At 24.9% G+C, this 24,998-nt stretch overlaps 2 protein-coding genes across 3 annotated transcripts in view; both read left to right on the forward strand.

Annotated features, from left to right (window-relative positions):
- The first annotated feature begins 11,183 nt into the window (after positions 1-11,183).
- On the forward strand, positions 11,184-15,569 carry LOC114945488 (vacuole membrane protein 1). Of its 2 annotated transcripts, none has more exons than XM_029321741.2 (5): positions 11,184-11,410; positions 12,834-13,177; positions 13,747-14,247; positions 14,377-14,646; positions 14,780-15,569. In XM_029321741.2, the coding sequence occupies exons 2-5, from the start codon at positions 12,854-12,856 to the stop codon at positions 14,909-14,911; spliced, it is 1,227 nt and encodes a 408-aa protein (XP_029177574.1). In that variant the 5' UTR covers positions 11,184-11,410; positions 12,834-12,853; the 3' UTR covers positions 14,912-15,569. The 2 variants fall into 2 exon arrangements, with proteins under 2 accessions (XP_029177574.1, XP_029177578.1); XM_029321745.2 differs by having other exon boundaries at positions 11,184-11,282.
- Positions 15,570-16,288: 719 nt separating this feature from the next.
- Positions 16,289-24,998, forward strand: part of LOC114945506 (protein phosphatase 1L) — a 19,273-nt gene continuing 10,563 nt past the window's right edge. Inside the window, exons 1-5 of the mRNA XM_085483165.1 lie at positions 16,289-16,458; positions 19,605-19,844; positions 21,883-22,080; positions 22,855-23,148; positions 24,663-24,819. Coding sequence (XP_085339291.1) covers positions 16,423-16,458; positions 19,605-19,844; positions 21,883-22,080; positions 22,855-23,148; positions 24,663-24,819 — 925 coding nt within the window. The 5' untranslated portion in view covers positions 16,289-16,422. The remainder of the gene's footprint in view (positions 16,459-19,604; positions 19,845-21,882; positions 22,081-22,854; positions 23,149-24,662; positions 24,820-24,998) is intronic.

Genomic DNA, 24,998 nt, shown 5'->3' on the forward strand with positions numbered 1-24,998 from the left:
ATTGCACAGATAATAAAAGAAAATAGATAGTAAACTTCTATATTTCGCTTTAAAATAGCGTTTTAAACGCCATCTGGAGTTCCGTTGAATATTTTTCTCGCTTGACTGTGATTGGTTAATTTTTTAAAGCTTAAGCCTTGTGCACAATAGGGAAATTATTAGGAATAATTATTAAATAAGATTTAGTATATAAAAAGGCTAACTAATCGAGCATTATTAGATGATAGAAACTAAGTATTTATTCTATATAAGATAATACAGTACAAACGTTTCAACCGCACGCGGTCTTCTTCAGTATAGGAATTAAAAGTAGATGATCATAAGTGATTGTAAGTCGCAATTTTATTGCCAAATTAGTGCATGTCGTGTTAAGTCAAATTACAAAACGTCAGTATATTTCTTACGGATTGATCGCTTTATTGAGATGTTTGGCCGATCTCATAGATTTCATCGTTAGTATGCGAGAAATTATTGTTGTCATAACGCACTGTGAGTAGTGAGATATAATAAATTGATAATGTGTCAAAATATAAAAATTGGTCTTACGTGATCTGTGCGCTTACTTGTAATGTTTGTTGCCCTCCAACTAGACCGTACCAACGTAACATGCCCTCTTATTTCCAAATGTACTCATTTTGTAATTATGTGTGTTATTATATAGTTTAAGTGTGTTTAGGATTTTAACGAACTATTTTTTTTGTGTGTTTTTTTATTATTATATGTTTGCTAGTTTTTCCAATATATCAAAATAAGATTCGCTAAGCAACTCGGTATCTCTATTTAGGTTTAACCCATTTTTTTGTTCCTTAATGTGTAACATCTCGGAAATGAGTCTTTTATAATTAGTTTCACTGTCTAAAATTTTAACGTTGTCCCAATCAAAAGAATGATATGTTCATTTAATATATGATCAGAGATTACCGAATATCTTGTCGAATCTAACTTTATGTTGTTAACGTGTTCTTTCATTCTAGTCTGCAATTGTCTCTTTGTTTGGCTCACATAAGAAGCGTTGCAATCTTTACAATTGATTTTATAGACTACATTTGACGTACATGGGTGTTTATTTTTATCTTTTTGCGTTTTAATAATTTTATCGAGTTTATTGATACATCTGTATCCTGTTATGAGTTCCGTATTTTTTACCGAAGAGACAATCATTTCTGAAATTTTATTGATATATGGGATAACAAAGAATTTTTTTGGCACTGATTCTTCTTTTGAGTTGCCTATTTGTCTTTTACTGTGTCTATTTAAGATACTTTTTTTGGAAATAAGATGCCCTATCTGATGGTTGATTTTATTAAAAATGAGATCCAGGGGGTAACCATTGCTTTTTAATATGTCAATAATTAATATCAAGTTTTTATTAAAAAATTGTGGATGTGATAATAGTAGACATTTATTAACTAAGTTATAAATTATGCCGATCTTATATATGGCAAAGTGCATGGTGTGAAAAGAAAAATAAGGTTCTTCCTGAAAAAGTATCTTTTTGATACCAATCTATATGTATCATGTTGTTTGTTATTATAATAGACAAATCTAAAAAGCTTAAGCAGCGGCCAACCTCCTGTTCTACAGTGAATTTTAATCTGTCGTGGTATTTATTAAAACTATCAACAATCCGAGTCATGTTCTCATTAGAAATCGTTAACAAAATGTCATCGACGTATCGGAAATATAATGCATTTCGTGTTTAACGAATTCAAAACTGTGTCTTCTAAATCCTGCATCACCATGTCAGCAATAATCGGAGACAATAGAGAGCCCATGGGAGTCCCATAAGTTTGTTTATAAATCTTATCTTTGAAGGTAAAATAGGTGGATGTTAAAATAAAATTAATCCTTTCTATGGATTCTTTTTTAGGTATTTTTGTGATCTTTGTGATGTGTTCCCATCTATCATTAATACCATTAAGGGTCGACAGGTCGGTCAGCCAAACTCCGAATTGATGTTGGAGACCTCGCGCGGTGACAACGCGAAACTCCGATTTCAGTGTTGCCAACGCCGAGAAACCAATTCTCAGGTTTTATGTAGTGGTGCATGTCTGTACACGTACATACACCATTGCATTGCTCACGCGAACGCACCGTAGAGAGACAAGGACCGATAATCACGTGTTCTCCTTGTTCCTCTACCGTGCCGGTATACGCGAGATGCCGCCTGAAAATGGCCTTCCGTAGCAGAAGGCAGTAGCGTAGCAAGGCTAATAAGTACCTACTTTTTGTAAATTTTATATATGCTTATGCACATATGTGCGTATATATATATATATATATATATATATATATATATATATATACATATATATGTATATATATTATATAAGGAATATGTTGATTATTCTTGATTTCTTTTTGATTATTGATGCTATTGTATAATTTGCTCCAAATACTTATAACGTGAAAGAACGTTGAGTAATGTATAATCAATGCAAGAATGTTCAGTATATATCATCCAGTAAATTAGAGTTCAAATATATCAATATTAATTTTTTTATAATATATATATATATATATATATATAATATATATATTGGAATATAGAAAATTGATAAAAGATATATTTCGGCGATTTAAAAATTTTTTAATATATTGAAAATATTTTTACTACATACACTATATATAAGTGTAAAATAATTCAGAAAATAAATTTAATAAAAATCTACATACCAGCTGTGTGCATGTGTGCAATTGATTTATTACTTGAAATTTATTTACGAAATTATTTTGCATTTATATATTTATAGTGTGTGTAGTTGTAAAATAATTAAAATATTTTCAATATCAAATTTTTAAGTTTATCGCCTATATAAAAAATATATTTCTATGATTTTCTATATTTCAATATATTATAAAAAAATTGATATTGATATATTTGAACTCAAGTTTTTTACGTGATTAAATATTCTTGCATTGAGCCATCATACGTTACTCGTAAGTTTTTTCACGTCATAAGTACTTATGTAGCAGAGAGAAAGAAATGAGAGTTATACGCAATGTAACATCAATAATCGGAAAAAATCAAGATAACGGTTGTCATATCTGTGTATATATATATATATATATATATATATATATATATATATATATAAACTTATATATTATATATATATATATAATATTTCATTTATTTATAAAATACATTTTCAATTCATATTAAACCTGAGTGATATTTTCTATATGCTTATGCTATCCTCCGATCTATCCCTAACAAATTAAGAGGTGTAATTGCATTATTATCATCAATTATTATCTTATACTTTTTACCTCTAATTTCTATAAAATTTAATTCATTATCATTTTATCCTTTAAATCAATATTTATTTTGAATTTTCATTAATATTTTTATTCTATTAACATGAGCAGGAGCTCAACCTATTGAAATACCTTTTATCATTATTAGACAAATTTTATCATTATGTTACTTTCTTTATTTTATCTTATTACCTTTCCTAATAAAAATTTGAGATTTAATTATTTTTAAATAAATATTAAAAAATTTATCATTATAAATAAATTTAAAATATTAAAAATAATTATATTTAATACTTAAATTTTTTATAAATTACTATTAAATTAAGGTAATGATCTTGAATTTAAGTTTATGTTTTGAAAACATATTAAAGAAATTTTAATTTTTTATTAACTTTTAAACATTTAATTTTTTTTACTAAATTATTATTTATAATATAAATTTAAATCCAAAAATTAATAAAATATAAACTAAAATTATTGGTAAAATAATTTTCCAACATAAATATATTAATTCATCATATCGTATTCGAAGAAGTATTCCATGTATAAAAATTACTATTCTACATAAAATATTAATTAAAATAAAAGTTAAAATTATTGAATATTTTAATAAATTTCTAAATATATAAATTCTAATTAATCTAAAAAAAATAATTATTCGATATTCAGATAAAAAAATTAATGTAAACCCACCCCTAAAATATTCAATATTAAACCCTGAAACTAATTCTGACTCACCTTCGATAAAATCTATAGGACTTCGATTTAATTCAGCTAAAATCCTAATAAAAAATATAATAAACAAAGGATATAAAACTACTATATATCATAAATAAAATTGATAATTAATAAAATCAAAAAAAGAATATCTCTCTCTTATTAATATAATAACTAAAACAATTAAAATAAATCTTACTTTAAATGATAATATTTGTGAAACTGATCGTATTGCCCCTATTTTTGAATAAATCGAATTAGCTGATCATCCCATAAAAATTATAACATACCCTCTAATAGTTATAAAACAATTATTAATAAAATAGAATAATTTAAAAAATAAATATTAGTAATGTAAGGAAATACTAATCATATTATTATTAAAACAAATCTAATTATAGGACATAAAAAAATTATAATTAGATTTATATACATAAAATAATTCTTTATTAAGTAATTTAATAGCATCACTAAAAGATTGAAATAATCTTATAAATCCCACCTTATTAGGTTCTTTACGAATTTGTACATATCTTAAAATTTTTCGTTCCAATAAAGTTAAAAAAGCTACCCCAACTAATATAATTAATAACAAAATTAACAATCTTAATATATTTAACGCACTATAAAAATATAATCTTAAATTTTGACAAATTATTACTTGTATAATTTTTTTCTATTATACATCATTTAAATTCTAAATTTAATACACTTAAATTCTGCTAAAGTAATTTTATTTATTTACATATATTTAATCAATTAAATTTATTCATTAAAAAAAATATAATTTGAAAAAAAGTCCTTTCGTACAAAATTTTCTTAATTTTATTTAATTAATTAATTTATTTTAAATTTTCATTTACATTACTTATATCTATAATATTTATTTAATTTTTTTTTAATACTTCAACAATTCAAAAACTAACTCTATTTAATTTTTTATTATAATTTTATTTAATTAAAATAATCACACACACAAATCATATTAAATTTTTCATAAATATTTAAATTTAATTTTTTTTTAATTTTAATAAATCATATTAAATCATTAATCTTTTCAATGTAAATAAAATATTTTTAAATAAACTAAAATTTTTTTTATTTTAAATACATTTTCCAATATATTTACTTTGTTACGACTTTTCTTACAAATCATAATTAATAAGAACGGCGGGCAATTTGTACATAATTTAAATATAATTCAACTTATAAATTTTTATAAATTTACATTTAAATCCTTTTTAAATAATAAATTTAAATATAATTTACAAAAAAAATATTTTTCAATATAACTCATCTAAATCTTAATAATTCTACATTTTGATTTGAATTTAATTTATAATATAAATTTATAATTAAAATCTCTTAATTTAATTTTCAACAATATATAAAATATTTATATTAAGTTAATCCATTTGTGGATTATCAAATTAATCAACAAGTTTTTCTAATATAATAAATTACCGCCAAATTTTTTTATTTTTAATGCTTTACATTTAATATTTAATTAATTTTATTTTTATTTAAATAATAGGGTATCTAATCCTAATTTCTTTTTAAACTTAATTAGAAATAAATTTTCCAAAATAAATTTTTTTTATTAACTAAAATTATTACATTTCACTATAAATAAAATTAAAAAAAAAATATTTAAATCTCCTTTTTATATTCTTTAAATTATTAAAATTATTTATTCTTATCATCAGTTTAACCGCAATTGCTGGCACCTAAATTTATTAATAATATAAATAAAATTATCTATTATAATTTTTATTAAAATAATTATTTTAAATATTAATTAATCATTAAAAATTATTTAAATTTTTAAAAATTTTTTTATAAAAATTTATTTATATTCAAATTTTATAATTAATTTATAGAAAAAAAATTATTTCCCTACCTTATTCACTAATTTATCATATTTATCTAATTCATTTATTTTTTAATCAATATATAATTTAAATTAATATTAAATTTAATAAACATTTAATTTATATATTGACTAAAAAATAAATATGACATTTCCTACCACATTCACTAATTTATCATATTTATCTAATTCATTAATTTTTTTATTTATTTATAAAATACATTTTATAAATAAGTAAAATATTATACAGACAATTTATTACATAAATTTTTTTATAAATATAATAAATTATTTATTATATATATTTTTATTTAATTATTTATATAATAATTATATTTTAATATAAATTACGCACACGGATAAGAAATATTTTACATTTGCTCATCCCATATAAAAATATAAAAGTAATGGAAATTAAATTTTACATTAATTTATACTAGTATTATGAGGTAGTTAATACATGAAAATCATATAAGATGAATTCTGTACATCGATTAGCATAATATGATCACAAGTCAATAAATGATTTTGCTAATATATTATTTTGAATAAAAATTAAAAAAATATAAAAACAAAAAGAATGAAATTAATAAATTTTCTTCATTCTTTGTTTTCTTCTTCTATTAATTATTTTTTCTATTATTTGAATAAAAGATGTATCATGTGTAATAGATTAAATAGATAGATAATTTATATAAATATATAATTATACGTTTTGAAATTTATATATATATATATATATATATATATATATTAATTTCAATATATACATATATTAAATTATTATTTATCTATTACATACGATACGCCTTTTATTCAAATAATAGAAAAAATAATAGAAAAAAACAAAGAATGAATAAAATTTATTCATTTTATTTTTATTTGTTTTTATAAAATTTTTATTCAAAATAATATATTAGCAAAATCATTTATTGCGACTTGTAATCATAATATTACGCTAATCGATGTACAGCATTTATCTTATAAGATTTCCATATGTGTTACTACCTCACAATACTATTATAAATAAATGTGAAATTTAATTTGCATTACTTTTATATTTTTATATATAATGAGCAGATGTAAAATATTTCTCATTCGTGTGCGTAATATATTGGTTTTTGTATTTATACTGATTTTACACATATCAAATGCAAGAGAGACAAAGATAGAATGATACTCTCTCCTTGTCAAGCTGTCAGTATGTTACCACGAAAATTTCCCCATGAGTATAGATCTAGTGAGATTTGTTCATCCCAAATATTACATAAAAAGAAGTTACGTAGCTTCGTGAAATATTTTTTAATATATTCTTTATATAATAAAGCAGGGAGACAAAGAGTCAAATTTTGCATTATTGCTCTTAAAAATTTATAATAAATTAAATACGATCTCGTGGCTAACCCAACCTTACCCGCTGCTAGCTGCGCATCTCCCCAAGTTATATTATGAATTTTATATTTATCTTTTTTCCAAAAAATCGATCTTTGTCTCCCTGCGGACAATCCTACTGATTAAGAATATCGTAAATTTAATAAGATTCATTAAGTATTTTGGCTAATATATGGGATGAACGAATCCGTAATTCCCGGCCGGCCGATAGGCGTCTCCACCATGTCGCCTGTCGACCCTTAATTGCGAGATTAAGAAGCACGTTAGTAAAGAGTGAGACCACATCTAACGAGAACAATAACTCGTTGTTATTAATCCTTTTGCCAAAAAGCAAGCTGTACAAATCAAAGCTATTGTTAATATAACTCTTAACTCTAGGGATGCTAGTTAAAAAAATTTTATGCATAAACGAGGCAAACGCATATAACGCAGTATCAATTGATGAGACAATGATTCTAAAAGAAGTGTTTTCTTTGTGAATCTTAGGTAATCCGTAAGCTTTTGGCAAAAGAGAATCACTAGACCGTAATTTATAATAACCAATTTCTCTTTAGAGATCTCTGATCACATATCAAATGAACATCATTCTTTTGATTGGGACAACGTTAAAATTTTAGACAGTGAAACTAATTATCATAAAAGATTCATTTCCGAGATGTTACACATTAAGGAACAAAAAAAGGGTTAAACCTAAATAGAGATACCGAGTTGCTTAGCGAATCTTATTTTGATATATTGGAAAAACTAGCAAACATATAATAATAAAAAAACACACAAAAAAATAGTTCGTTAAAATCCTAAACACACTTAAACTATATAAACACACATAATTACAAAATGAGTACATTTGGAAATAAGAGGGCATGTTACGTTGGTACGGTCTAGTTGGAGGGCAACAAACATTACAAGTAAGCGCACAGATCACGTAAGACCAATTTTTATATTTTGACACATTATCAATTTATTATATCTCACTACTCACAGTGCGTTATGACAACAATAATTTCTCGCATACTAACGTTGAAATCTATGAGATCGGCCAAACATCTCAATAAAGCGATCAATCCGTAAGAAATATACTGACGTTTTGTAATTTGACTTAACACGACATGCACTAATTTGGCAATAAAATTGCGACTTACAATCACTTATGATCATCTACTTTTAATTCTTATACTGAAGAAGACCGCGTGCGGTCGAAACGTTTGTACTGTATTATATAAAATAAATACTTAGTTTCTATCATCTAAATAATGCTCGATTAGTTAGTCTTTTTATATATAATACTAAATTTTGTTTTAATCAATAGACAAGCGAATACACGAATATATTAAATAAGAATTACATTATATAAATAAATATTAAATATAAATTATATAAATAAATATTAAATATAAATTATATAAATAAATATAAAATATAATTTATATAAATAAATATTAAATATATAAATTATATAAATAAATATAAATTATATAAATAAATATTAAATATAAATTATAAATTATAAATTATAATATTAAATATAAAAATTATATAAATAAATATTAAATAAGAATTAAATTATTTTAAAATAATAAAATCAAAAAAATTCTAATTAAAAATATAAATGCGGATATAAAGAACTAAGGCCAGATCTATAACAGGAGTAGCAAGCATGAGGCGTAACTTGCGTTAAGCGTAATCTGCGTATTCTAATGTAATCTAGTAATTTAATAAAAGATACGCAGTGGTTACGCTATTCTGAAGGACGGCATTCACATAGGGCGTATTGCGCGGAACGTGTAACTAATACAACCAATCGTAGATTAGAGTTTCCGTTGTATGCTTTAACAGAAATGCTAAATAGGACTTGTGATTGGTTTTCGTAACCTACGCGTCCCGAATAATACACTTCATGGGGAACCGATGTTTTGGGTTCCGTAAAACGCGCATATTTAAAATGGCTGGCAAAGTGACAAGATAAACGAAATATGTAGAAGACGAGAGCCCTCACTGCTTCGATCAAGAGTTCATCCAAAGTATCTGTAGAACCTTCCGCAGTCTTTGCATTCTCTTGGATTATTAAATAAATAAATATATTTAATTACTATAATACAATAAAATGATACAACAAAATATATGTAAAAAATGTAGTAAACATATGTTATGACATATTGTCACGACAAAATTTTTATATACAACGATGCGATCCTTATCTTCCACATAATGCTTGAAGCATTCATGCTCGACAAAATTAGTAGAAAATTGGAACAGCCATCCACAATACCCGCATTTGTGCTGAAAAGATTCAAACATGCAATGTAGAAAATAATGCATTATGATGTTCATATTGCTAAAAATTCTCAAAAATTCATGCATGTAAAACAAGAAATCAATATATGTTAAATATTAGAGAAAGAGAAAACAGATTTCATATGCAAAAAGTACGAAGACCTACTAATATACAATTTAAACTTGAAATTTTGTATCACATGTCGTGAGCAGTAGACTGTTTTTAATCGAACGCTATTAAAGCTTATATAATAAATTAGATTTTTGTTAACTTATCCTTATTTGATTATTCTTGTTCATCTTATTAATGTATAGGTATGGATGGATTAAAATTAACTTCTTCTTTGTCTTTAGTCTTTGGCAGAAGAACGCACAAATGGAGTTGTGTTTTTTTTTACAAATACGCATCAGCGTTTCTTCCGCCAGAAATTGAATTCGGCGTAACGATAATAGCGTACAAAGCATAAAATAACTAGACAGAAGTTGATACTGAAATGAAACGATGTGATTGGTCGGCGTAAATTACCGCAGGTTACGCTTAACGCAAGTTGCGCCTCATGTAACGGCACCCTCAAGAAAGCGTATCGTATCAAATTAGTACGTGTATTAAATACACATGTAGTGCTGTAAACGCTGGTGTATTAAAAATTAGAAATTTTACGTATTCCAAAGTTTGTGAAAATATCAAAAAAAGATCAAACTTGGGGAGAACAAGAAACCCGTGTTTTTTTGGAATTAGGCATAGAGAAACAAAAGTAACAATATAACAAAACGTAACAATATAACAATAATGTCTATTTTAATTTTTATTGTTTAAATTTTAACCGTATTTTAATCGCGCTCTACTCTACATAACGTATAATGCAGTAGAATATTCGACACATTTTGACATTATTTGACACAATATTTCTTGTCGAATAATCTCACGTGAAATATTTCGTGTTTTCACTATAGTTAAAATTAGCCAATCAAGTGAATGCTCACTTTTGTCATTTTCACTAGGTTTTGAGATACACAATCGACTCCCTGGTGCCCTGTGGTCCAATTGCTTAGTAACTGCAGCATCTATAGCGTTTGTGGACCGTGACCGTATGTTTTGGTACTTGAAGTGTAGCGGTCAGAGCATTTGGTAGCGCATATCGGACCGCGTTTTTAGCAATAAAGCGGGAAGCACACACTTTTGCATAGGCGCATAAGCGTAAACATGAGAATCTTGATTGGTCTATAAACGTATGCATAAGAAATTCAACCAATCGAATTTCTTATGCATATATGCCTATGCGCTTATGCAAGAGTGTGTGCTCCCCGCTTAAAAAAAAAAAAAAGAAAAAATGAATACAGAAAGGAAGACTAACGATAATGTGATATTATTTAAAAAAAAATAAAAAAATAAAAAAATAAACAGAAATTCGTATTGAAAATAAGACTAATGGATATATTTCTCTTATAATATATTTTAATATTATTTCCACGCGAAATATCTATATACAAACATTTATTATATATATATATATATATATATATATATATATATATATATATGAGATATCTCCATATATATATAGAGAGATATCTCATATATGTATTTTATATATATATATCTTCACACACGCATACACACACACTTACATACATACACACATACATATTATACATATATATATAATATGTATATACAAGTGTATGTGTGCATGATAAGCAGTGATACGTCACGAGTGAATTGACAGTTTAATTAATCGTGCCACGATACCAAGCAGCGTATGGAAAGGTTATAACAATTTTTCAGAATTTTGTAAAAAAAATTATTGTTTATGCCACGATGATATAGGGAAAAAATTTTACATCTTTCATGATATATCTATATATCAAAATTAAAATAGAACTAAGATTGAAGAGGTAATGCATTTATATAAAATATATCTTTTTATATAATAATATATTTGTTATACGTCTTTCATGATAAAAAATAATTGCAAAAAAAAGAACAGGTGAAATTTTGGGAGCATAATTAAAAAAATTCGACACCTACATCTCCAATTTTTTTCTTATAAACATTTCTTTGAAAAATATTTTTCGATTTAGCACAATTATTTTATAGTTAATTAAAGATAGTTAATTAACAATATTAGAATATATATATATATATATATATATATTGAGTTTGAGCACTTCTAAGTGTGATTTTTTATATCTATGATTTTTGGTTAGCATGAACATAGCAAAATAACTTATATGTAGTAGGTAAATAAAAATGGAAATTAAAAATACATGGATACATAGACATTTTAATGAAGAAAATTACTGCTAAAATATTCTTTCCATTAATATATTGTTATGAAATTTTGTATTGAACTATTTTAGGCTGTTTGTATTAAATGTCTTGCAATATTTGTTTGTTATATGAATATTAATTGATGAAATTTACATAAATCTTTTGTTTTAGCATATTAACTGATACATTTAAAAAGAGAAACTAATTTTGAATAATTTATCATATTTATGAAAAGAACGTATAACCTAAATAAGGATTTATTTATATTGAGAAATATTTAGATATTTTTTTAATTCAAATGTTTTATTTTTTATTTTGTATATACATTAGCAGAAGCTTATATTATTTGTAATTTTTATCTTATGGAGTAAGTATTAAATTAAGTATTATAAAAAGATGTCGTAAGTACTTTATTAATACATTTATATTTGTCGTAAACAATATCACTTAACGGTTGATGCATGATATCAAAAAATATTATTTATAGCAAAATTTAATAAAAAAATTTTATTTTTTATATTTTTAGTTATTTGATGAACTTTTTATTTTATTCTAGCAGCAATAATTATGATAAAGAATAATGAATTTATATGAATTATATTGAAAGAAATAATAGACTAAATATTAACTTTCTTACAGGTTATTATATATATAATTTTTTGTATTTGTAGTGGAATAAGATTAAAAGATAGTGTTTATAATATTTGTAAAGAAAGCCTTATGATGTGCTTTATGTGAATATCATAAGTCAATATGTTTAGATTTTAATAAAACACAGATCTGAATATTTTTTAATGCATTGCAATATTTACACTTAGTTTTATATTAAAAAAATTTATATATTTTGTAATTTTAAATATTATATATATATATATATATATATATATATATATTTGCTATTAATTAGATTATTAACTAGATTACATTAGATTACTTTGCTGAAAAGTAATATAAATTTGATAATTTTAAGAAAAATAATCAGTAACTTATGTGTATTATAATATATTATATTATATTCTAATCTTTTACTTTCAATTTTATTTACAGATAATTGTTTATGAAATATCATGTTGGGTAATTCTACTGCCATTCAACGTCCAAAGGATCAAGCTCCTATCAATGGTGCTCAGAAAGGTAGAAAGGACGTATCCACTCTGATGGAACGCAGTTCGAGTCATCCAGATAATGTTTTGCTCCAGAATCTGGATCCAGATCATTTAACGCTCTGGCAACATCCAATTACTACATTACATTATTTCTTTAGCGAAGTGTTCATTAATCTACTTACTTTAGTGAAGAAAACATTGCTGTACAAACGAACTGTATTTACTATAATTTCCATTGTAATACTATTTCTTCTGTCAGCCCGATTATCTGGCCCGCAACAAGAGGTACGTTGAACTATTAGATATGTTTTTTTAAGTATATTTTTTTTTAATCCATTTGAAGACTTAATGAAGTATTAAAAGAGAGATCATTATTAATCATCTCCCTTTTTTCTCAAACTTCAATATATGTGTCCTTTATTAATATTTTTAATATACTTTCATAATTAAGCTTCACAAATTAAAATCCAATTTTTTTAGAGAATTGAATTTTTCAGTTTTTTTTTTGTATCTAAACAAAAGTTGTAGTTAACTATGGAAATTTTATTTCTCATAATTATAATTTATTTATAATTAAATTAAGGTTAAAAAATATATAAAATTATAAAATAAATAATAAAATATATAAAATATATATAAATATATATAAATCGTGATTTTTGAGATATAATATACTTTATCATTTAGTAGATTTTAGTCAAAACTGAAATACCAAAAGGAGAATTTTTTTGTCATTTTAAGTTTCCAAGAAAAGATTTTGTAACATTTTAAATGAAATTATGTATATGTATAATGTATAAGCATGTGTAAAAAATTTTATCTTGCTATAAAATAATTTTTTGTTTTATTTCCAGATTTTCAAGTTATGGGAGGCCAAGATTTTGTGGTGGTTGTATTGGGTAGGGCTAGGTGTATTATCAAGTGTAGGTCTTGGAACGGGTTTGCATACCTTTGTGTTATACTTAGGGCCACATATAGCGGCTGTCACTATGGCAGCATACGAATGTGGTGCTCTGAATTTTCCTGAACCACCATATCCTGACCAAATAGTGTGTCCAACGAAAATTGACCCAGTGTGGGCAGTAGGTATTTTAAATATTATGAAAAAAGTACGTGTGGAAGCCATGTTATGGGGAGCTGGTACCGCACTAGGCGAGTTACCGCCATACTTTATGGCTAGAGCTGCAAGGATAAGTGGACAAAACAGTAAAAATAAAAACCAAGATCTAAAAGAATTGGAAGCTTTGGAGGAGTTTGAAAATGAGGAAAATGTATCTCTTGTAATGCGTATCAAGTTATCTATGAAGCACTTTGTCGAGAAGGCTGGGTTCTGGGGCATATTAGCTTGTGCATCGGTGAGTATCCATTTTTTGTTTAATTTTTGACAAGATTTATTCTTTATTCAGTCCAATTTGCCAATCCAAAGTCATGTAATATGATTTATTTTTTTTATATTGCGTTTGTCACAAGAAAAATTTTTACAGATTCCTAATCCACTGTTTGACTTGGCTGGTTTGACGTGTGGACATTATCTCATTCCATTCTGGACGTTTTTTGGTGCGACATTGATAGGAAAAGCTGTCATCAAAATGCATATACAACAATTAGCAGTAATAATTACGTTCAATGAGGAACTTTTAGATAAATTTATTAGCTTATTAGCGGTCATACCATTTGTTGGTAGAAAATTCCAAGAACCATTAAAAAGATATTTTGTTGAGCAGAAACAAAAGCTACATGTTAAATCGTCTATGGTAAGTCAGCTTTAAATAAATTATGGTTTCTGGATCCTCATGTTAGATTGTGATATCAAAGACAAGGAACCAGGAACCTTAATAAGCAATATTTGTTGTTGAGACCAATCTATAAATAAACATATTTTTGCAGGATGGAACAACTACAATATCATGGCTGTTCGATAAATTTGTTACAGTAATGGTTTGTTACTTCTTGGTGACGATTATTCATGCACTAGCACGAAATCATCATCGTAGACGGACAAAACCATCTATTGATTAAAACTTAAGGGACATAGGACAATTAGAAATAAAGTTTTATTGCAACATGTAGATAAATATGAATTGTTTTTATGGCAAGAAAAATAAGGTATAAATATAAGAAATAAGTTACAATTTTCATTTATGCAGTTTTGGTTTGTGATGGAAGCACATATTTTACTTGATATATTATGTCACATATAGAATATTAAGTGAATCTATTTCTTTCGAATGTATGTTTATTTTGTTATGAAACTTTGTGATTACATGAAAATTCTTGCTATACGTACATATTTGCATGTATATATAAATATCTTTCTTTTTTAATGAAATATCTAAAATAGTATTTTGTAACATGTTTGCATAATTGGTTGATATTCAAGCCTTTATACATTAAATCATTAACATCGATTAAATTTGGACAATTTTGCAAACAATAAAAATATATATGCTATAATCGATAAAATTATCTAGCTAAATTTCTATAAATTCTGTATGCATGTATTAAAACAAAAATAAGATGAGAAAATCTCGAATTATCAGCTTCGATTCTTTTGCATCAGCAAAAGAAGTATGTAATAAATAATTAATTTACAAAAAAATATTAAATATTTTAATCGATTGTAATTAAAGCAATGGATGTGAGTTTATAATAAAACTTTTTATATAAGACATAGAAATCCTTCATTCTGGAATTTGTAGAATTCAGTTTTTTCCATAGCTTAAGGTTATAATCTCAAATAAGTGGAAAAGATAAAAGGAATATGTTAAATATAAGATTAATAATTTTAAATATAATTAAAATATAAGAAAATTAAGTCCATATAAGAAATATTAATATATTACAGTGAAGAACGACATAAACATGAAAATATAAAAGAAGAAAAATATTTCTTATGAAATATATATATTATTCAATAAATAATTTACAAAAACTAGTTTATTAAAAAAAAAAAAAAAAGAGAAAATTAAAAAAACAATATTTAATTTTGAAAGTCTAACAAGTATTCTCTAGTTTTTTTTATAAAGATTATTGTAATATGAATTAAAAAGAAAATATATAGCATCATTAATAAAAATGATCTGGAATGATTTGGAAAGATTAAAAAAAATTTTTTTTAATTAGAAATAAAAAAAGTTGTCTAAAATATATATTTATATAATTTTATATATTTATATATATATTTATATTAATATAAAATTATATATATATTATTAGGAATAAGTTTTTGTAAAAAATAAAATTATTAAATAATATTATATAATATTAATTATTAAATAATAAATAATTTGATTTTTTATAAAAACTCATTTTTATACTTAATATTAAAAATTTAATTTTATTTCTAATATTTTCTCTTTATTGTGCACAAACCCTGACTTGCTTATGACGATGTGAATAGACCTTTATATCACTAATCCGGCTCTGATATCAATATCAAAACGGGGAAGCAAATCGTGCAAAGTATTCGATATACATGATATAGAGGTAACATAGTAATACAATAATCATTTAGAATTCATCAAAATATTATGGACGACGAGCTCGAAGATCTAATTTTATATCAGGTGAAGAACTCTAATATATTACATAAAAATAAGTTTAAAAAAAATTTAAATATTTTTAGTTAAAAATTTTATCGATTTTTATGCTACATAGTACGTTGTTTTTTTTAGTTTAACTAAAATTTTATAAAAAATAAAATTATATTTTAATTATTCTAAATTCTGTTTTATTAATTATCTTAGTTATGCGTTTAAAATTATTTGTTTTTAAGGTTATGTTGCTTCAAGGCTGCGTTTCATTATTCATTGTCAATATTGGAAATTTATAATTAGGTGTTGCACACAATAGAAAAAAAATTAGAAATATATATATTTATTAAATATTAAGACTAAGAATTAAAAATTAAAAAGATTATTAAATTCACAATAAAAATAAAATATAAATATAAATATTATGCAATCGTGTAACTAAAAATATTTATGTTAAATATGTTATATTTAGCTTACAAATTTAAACATATGAATTTAGACGTTGCCAATCAAGTACAGGCTAAGAAAATCTCTAATCTCACCATTTTTATGATCATATTTAATTTTTAGAACATTTTTATTATCATATTTAATTTTTCAATGTTTAGTAAGTTTACTTTTATTAAAGAATAAATATAAATTTTAGAGAAATAGACACAGAAATCCTTCTGAATTTACAAAGAGATAATTTAGATAATTTTCAACTTATTCCAGGTAGCAAACGTCATTAAACGTCAAAATGACGACATCGTTTAATGATGTCAGTTTGTTATTTGAGAGGTCAAGAGTTAAAATGCAGATCTTTCTTTTCGTTATATCAAAATGATCAATCAGAAATAATAATCTTTTAGAAAAAAATTTTCTATTTTTAATTAAGAAACAATTTAAGAAAATTTTTAATTTGAGAATAGCGTTTATTAATAATGTTAAGATATTTATTTAAGTATTTAAGTTTTAAAACATTTTTTCGGTTACAGTAGTCTTTACAAAGATAAATAGAAAATACTTTTAAACTTCAAAATTAATTAATTAATTTTTTAAGTTCTCTTTTAAGAATGTTTTTTTGTAAACTAGTGTATTTCATAAAAATTAAATTATTTATGAATAATATAATTTTATATAAGAAATCATTTTCTCTTTTATATTCATGCTCATATATTATTAATATTTGTAGAATATTTAATATTTAATATATTTCCATATTTCTAATATTTTTTCTATTTATACGCAGATTCTTACTGTATTATTTAACGTGAACTATAGATTTCCAGTATTGACAGTGAATAACAAAATGTGAATAACAGAAGTCAATAATTATTTTTTAAATTAAAATAGGCTCTAATAATAAGAGATGATGTATCAACATGTTTTTAATAAAAACATGTTGATATAAATAATACTTTAATAAATCAAATGTATTATTATTATTAAAGTTTTATTCGATTTAAATTAGTAATATGAAAATTGATAAAATGATATATATACAGGATGTTTTCTAAGTGCAAAAAATTGAAGGGGATATTCCTTGGCTTATTTTGTGAAAAAGAGGTCATATAAACATATGTTATATGTCTTAAATTGTTTCGTTTTCAAAAAAAATGTGTCAAAATTGTGAAAAAATGAAAATTTTGAAAGTCTCGAAAACGTGTAAAAATATTTTATTTAAATTTGATACACGCATATGATACTCGTATATGATATTTGATATTCGCTCCGCGAGTGTACTTAATTTTAATTAGCCGAATTTCAATTATATACAATAACTCTTCCAAAAAAATTAGACACTGATAAAAAGAGGAAAAGATAGGATAGACAACTTAAAAAGAACTGATGTCGTGTATAAAATTGAATGTGCGAATTGTGATTCTACGTATATTGGATAGACAAAGAGACATTTAGAAACGCGCATCAAAGAACATAGAAATAATATAAAAAAAGACACTACATTGCATTCAGTCGTTAGTTTGCATCGGACTTGCAACGATCATGAGTTCCGTTGGGATTCTCCGATGATCTTGCAGCTTGCATCAAGAAAAACAAACAAGAAAAAGAGAAATTGCAGAAATGTTTTATATAAAAAAACAAAGTAAAGGCATTAATTTACAGAAAGATACGGAGAATTTTATTGAGATTTATGATCGTGTTCTTGACGCTATTTAAATTATCTTTATTTTTACCTACTTATTTATTTTTATTTGACTTTGTTATGAGGTTTTAGATTGCGAAAGACACATTAGTTTTGTCTCAATTTTCTTAACGCGTAGTGACTAAGTTCTTGCTAACTGTTAACATCTATTTATTTCTTGCTTACTTCTGTCAATTCTACATTGTTTATTATTAAAACAATGGTGAATATTGTCGGTGGTATGCAGTGAATTTGATTTACTGTATTAATTTATTATGCATTTACGTTTGGTATATAACATATTTTTGTATATGAATTTATAATTATTTGTTGCGATGAAATGTATTAAAATTATAATTATTTTTATGTAACTTTTTATAGATTTACTTGAAAAGGGCTGCAATGACAGCCGAAACGTTGTATTTTAACTAATTATTTATAATAAATGATTGCCAGTTTGGTCGACTTTTACCATTGAAGAAAGATTTTTATTAATTATTACTGGTGAACTTTAAGGATTATTATCTATAATATTTAATATTTAATATTTTAATATATACATATAAAAAGATAAAGTTTGTTCCATTGTTTGGAGTAATCTCAGAGCCTACTGAACCGATTTGAAAAAATCTCACTGGTAGATAACTTAAATTTTCCTGAACATGCCATCATGTTGCAACATCTACAAATCGGGCAATAAAAAAGAACGTGCGCGTCGTAAAAAAATACGTCTTTCACTTTTTATATTCTAATTTAATGTAAAAACAACGACGATCGATTTTACTGAAATCTTTACTAGTACGTTTGTAGACATCTTAGAAAGTTGTGTTTATTTAAGAAATATCCTATATATATATATATATATATATATATATATATATATATATAGTAGATTTATTTATTATATAGTAGATTTTATTTATATAAACAAATACATATATCTATATTATCAATTTTTAGATCTATTCTATAAAAGAAAAAGTGTGGTTCTTTTCAATATTAAATTATTTATTTAAGCTACTAAAAAAATCTAAGTTGTTTATCATTTTCACAGACTTATATATCACATATGAAGCTTGTGTCCAAGTTTGCTGTGAGCATTCCCGCTGGATTAAATGCTGGAATTTGCAATCCTTTAAGTTACCTCTATAGAAATATGCGAATCTATTTGAAACCAGAAGTACTTGTTTGTGGTATAATTCTGGCAATAATTTTGTTTTATATACAAGCTTTGGATATCTGGGCTAAAGGAGTTCTAGGAAAAATTCAATACACTCTGGGACGTACCACCAAGGTATATAAATGGGGCATTATTTATGAAGTGATTCACCTAAATTTTCAAAGTTTTCCAATCACGCTGAAATTTGCAAAAAGTGTAGCCTTATCAAAAGTAAAATTATTCCTCAAGTTGTTTGGTCCATGTCCTACGGGTTTTTTGTTAACAGGGACTTGAATTTTCATCATTTGGGCCGTTATGTCCAATTTCAAACGTTGATAAATTTCAGAAAATTACTTCGATTTTAAAAAGTAAGGTGTGGTTTCGAAAGGTCTTTTTACGTACTTTAATCCTGTAAAATTAGTTTTTTCTTTTAATAATAATATTTTAGATAAGATTTGCAAAAAACAAAGTAAAAATCAATTTTTTCTCAAATTTAGACATTGATTTTCTTAAAAAAAAAAAAAATCTTTAAAGAAGTAGAAATATTCCCCTTTAAAACGTTTCCAGGACCAAGATGGGCAGGCTTTTAGCTTTTAAGATATAATCCATTGTAGAACCAAACGCGTCATTTACGATATAGTAGGGCGCTGTTACAAATACAGAAAGATATCTGGTCAGTTCTTTTGCTTGTGGCCAGGCGTGATGACTTCTCATATATATATATATATATATATATATATATATATATATATATATATCTATATATATATATATATATATATATACACATGTACATATAGACTAGTAAAAAAAATAGGGAACACTTTTTAAACCTTAAAAATTAGGCCATTTTCAAACTGTTAAAACTCGGCGAAAAATCATCGGAAGACAAATATTAAAAAACCGTTTTAAAGCTCGAAGTTTCAACTTTAACGCACAGTCGATGTATTTTTAAATTTTGTTAATCTTCCTTATTGTATGCTTTAGAAACGAACATACTGTTTTGTTTATTAAAATTATGTATCTTTAACAACTTGAAACTCGATAAAAAAAGTTTCTTTCGAAAAATTCAACTAACGTTTTAGAAAGTACATTTTTCCTACAAGACGCTTTTTTAAAAAGTTTCCTACGATTTTTTTGATTGACTTAGACGATTTTGAAGCAAATCCTATATTTTTTAGAGATTATGTCGTAACTCGGTGAAAAATCATCGTAGACAAAAGATTAAAAAAGTATTTTAAAGCTCGAAATGTTAACTTTAACGCGCTATCGGTGATTATAAAAAATTTTTCTATCTTCCTCATTTGGTGCTACATCTAAAAATAATGATTTGTTCTTTAAAATTGCATATGTTTGACACACTGCAGTTTAATGAAAAATTTTTTTAATATACATATATAAAATATATATAATATAAAATACATATATAAAATTTTTTTATATACATATATACATACATATATATATATATATAATATATGAGAAGTCACCACGCCTGACCACAAGCAATAGAACTGGCCAGATATCTTTCTGCAGTAACAGCGCCTGAACTGTATCGTAAATGACGCGCTTGGTTCTAAAATGGATTACATCTTGAAAACTAAAAGTCTGCCCATCTTGGTCCTGGAAGCGTTTTAAAGGGGAAGATTTATACTTTTTTAAAGATTTTTTTGAAAAAAATCGAAGATGTCTAAATTTGAAAAAAAATTGATTTTTACTTTATTTTTTGAAAATCTTATCTAAATTGCTATTGAAAGAAAAAACTAATTTTACAGGATTAAAGTATGTAAAAAGACTTTTCGAAATCACACTTTATTTTTTAAAATCGGAGTAGTTTTCTGAAATTTATCAACGTTTGAAGTTGGACGTAACGGCCCAAATGATAAAAATTCAAATTCCTGTTAATAAAGAACCCGTAGTACGTGGGCCAAATAAACTTGAAAAATAATTTTACTGTTGATAGGACTACACTTTCTATAAATTTTAGCGTGATTGGAGAACTTTGAAAATTTGAATGGATCACTTTATAAATAATGCCCCAAATGTGCATTATAAAAATATATTATTTACTACAATAAATAAATAAATATATTATTCACTGCTTATGTATATATATATATATATATGTATATATTTTCTCTTCTTTTTCTATATTATATATCCCTTTACGCAGGCGTCCAAGCTGAAATTCTTAGTTAATGATTCAGTGGATAATGCGGTAAAACTTAGTTGGGAATTAAAACAAAATCATATTGCAGCATATGCTGTGCAAGGACACAGAGCTCGGATGGAAGATCGTTTTGTGGTGAATGAAGACATAAATAATACTGGAGTTTCTTTGTTTGCAGTGTTCGATGGCCATGGTGGGGAGGTATTAATTTCACTTAGATTTATAATTTTTTAATATTATTTTAATATTGCATTTTTTGAAATATTATAAGATATTTATAAATAAGAGGATAAAATATAAGAATGTAATAAAAATTCATTAAGGATTCGAAGGTGTCCCATTTTAATGTCATACCTCAAATAACTTTTTTATTTTTGATTGTAGAAGAAAATTTTTCAACAAAAGTTTTTTGGCTTCGAGGGAGACATAAGATGGTGCCGTTAGTTTGACCTTGCTTGAAGGTCACGTAAAAGTCACCTTCAATTTCTTATATGGAATCACCTATTTTTCATTACATATTTTGTAGCATATCTTAAGAGCTTTCAAAAACTCTATAATAAAGTATTTTTTAATTAAGTACTTTTTGAGTTATGAAGGTTCGAAAGTTAACAATTTTTGACATACAATCAGTGTAATATTATCTAAATAACAAACTGACGTCATTTTGACGTCAAAATGACATATGCTTACTACCTGAGGTTTTTTCTTTTAAATTTCTCGAAAGCCTTTAATGCTTGTCTGAGTGCTAAGGAGATAAGCGACGCTTATTGAAGGAGGATATTCTCTCTTATAAGCGACTTTTATTGATTTTTTAAAATAATAATTCTTAGGAACAAATTTTGTATTATGAAAAAATTTTTAATTAGAAATATAGTTTTTATCAGTATCTAAAAAAAAAAATAAAAATTCTAAAGTCACTCTTTTAAACCAAAATATTTTAAAAAAGTATAATTTAATTTTTGTTATTTTTTTCAGTTTGCAGCCAACTATGCTCGTGATAAACTCATCTCCAATATTAACAAAAAGATTATTGAATTGAAAAATATGCTGGCTGGCAACACGCTTATTTATCATGATCAGCCGAGTGTGAATAAACCAGAAGAAAAGAAAAGCGACAATAAGACCGATGAAAAATTGTCGGAACGAAGAAAATCTTTTCGTAAAGTTGCGAGTACTTCTTTGACGGATGATTGCATGAAAGAAGCTATCGAAGTGACTGATTCAGAATTACTCAACAAATTGCAGAACATAACACCGATTACAAGAAAGGTAGAGTATAATGTATAAATGAGATTTTTTAACAATTATATATGTGTGATGTTATACATATATTTAAAATATATTTTAAATATATGTATAACATTACACATATATAATTACATATATGTAATATATATCTTATACATATAAATATAGGTCTAAGATATATATTACATATATTAAATATATTTTAAAATATATTTAATATATGTAATATATATCTTATATATATTTAAAATATATTTAATATATTAAATAAAATATATAAAATATATTTTAAATATATTTTATCCTCAATATATTTACATGAACATAAATACTGACAACATATATACAGATTTGCATTAATTGTGAAGATGGCTAAAAAATTTTCTAACTTAAACATAAGTTATTAACGATCTTTGTGTAGTTTATTATATATTTAATTCACTTGTATTTCATACTCCTTGTGACAGTCTGTGAAAGTACGGCAAGCGGCAACATTCGGCGCCTGCGAAATAATTAATTGCCTACGACATAAAGTGGCCATTCTTTGACACAGTCCAAATTAAATTATACATTTGATGAGTCTCTGTACCTCGTTATCTATGGTGTGTTACGCATAAGTGTTGATTCTACACAATTCTACAACCGAAGAAGGACCTGAAGATTGTTGGATGAAGTATTAGCGCTATTATAAATATATGTGGATAATAATTAAATTAAAAAAGGTGAAATAGAGTTTAAGTGTATTAATTGTGTAGAATACCAACCATTACGTGAAAGAAAAAAATATGGTTTTTTCAGACTTTTCTAAAAAATAGAATGGCTAAAATGAAAAAGAAGAAATGTGAGCCAAAGATACGTTTGAAGTTCTCGTGCTGTTTCTGATGTGTTTCTCGTCAAGTTAGCTTCTCTTCAAGGTCACAAGTCCATTAAGGGAGCTCTTTGTCTCGTGAAAGATGAGAATAAAACAACTTACACACTTGACAAGTATCTCCGCTGCTCTCATCATTGCCAGAGGAATGTGCAAATCTCTTCTTTTTGAAAGTATATCAATAGATGCACCCAACTTGATGCATTGTGAGATGTAGTCTGATCCGCAGCTTAAGACCAGAAGACACTGAACCACTGAAAACTGTGATAGTCAAGAACATTTTTGAAGGAAATGGACAATAACCCTATTTTGAGTTACAAAATATTAATATAAAAAATTTTTGTATATATTGTATAAGTGTATTGTAAACATAACTATTGTATATTTAATTATTTATAATATGTATATCTTATAAATACATTTAAATATTCTTTGATGATTATTTCATTTTAATTCATTGTCTTTTATATAGAATTATCTTTATGAATTTATTTTTAAGTTTTATAAATTGTATATTGTTATATATAATTAAATAAAATATTTTTAATTTTTTGCACTATAAAAAAATTCATATTGGTTTTGTAAAGAGAAATCAAAATTGCAAATAGACAAAAAAATTTTTACATGAATATTTTCTATTATGTATTATTAATTATATTCGTTCCAGGCTAGACCATGCAAGCAAAATGAGGAGGAACCCAAAGTGGACTTGATGAAATATCTTGAAGGAAACAAAATTAATTATGGCAAGCTTTTAACAGATGAAGTTCTAACAGTTGATCGATTATTGGTGGAAGCTGCTAAGAAATATATGGATGTTGCTGGTAATTGTTTTTTTAAGGGTCGGTTGTTCCAACTCTTGGTAAGTTTTACCTGACAAGTAGCATATCTTTGTCTCTTTTTTTAGAACTTATTTGAAAAGAGACGAAAATATGCTACCTGCTAGGTAAAACTTATCGAGAAGTTGGAAAAATCAGCTCTAAATTAAAAAATTCTGTCTTAC

The sequence above is a fragment of the Nylanderia fulva genome, unplaced genomic scaffold, assembly GCF_048542155.1.
Source record: "Nylanderia fulva isolate GAGA-0341 unplaced genomic scaffold, ASM4854215v1 Scaffold231, whole genome shotgun sequence".
In the NCBI taxonomy this organism is placed as follows: domain Eukaryota; kingdom Metazoa; phylum Arthropoda; class Insecta; order Hymenoptera; family Formicidae; genus Nylanderia; species Nylanderia fulva.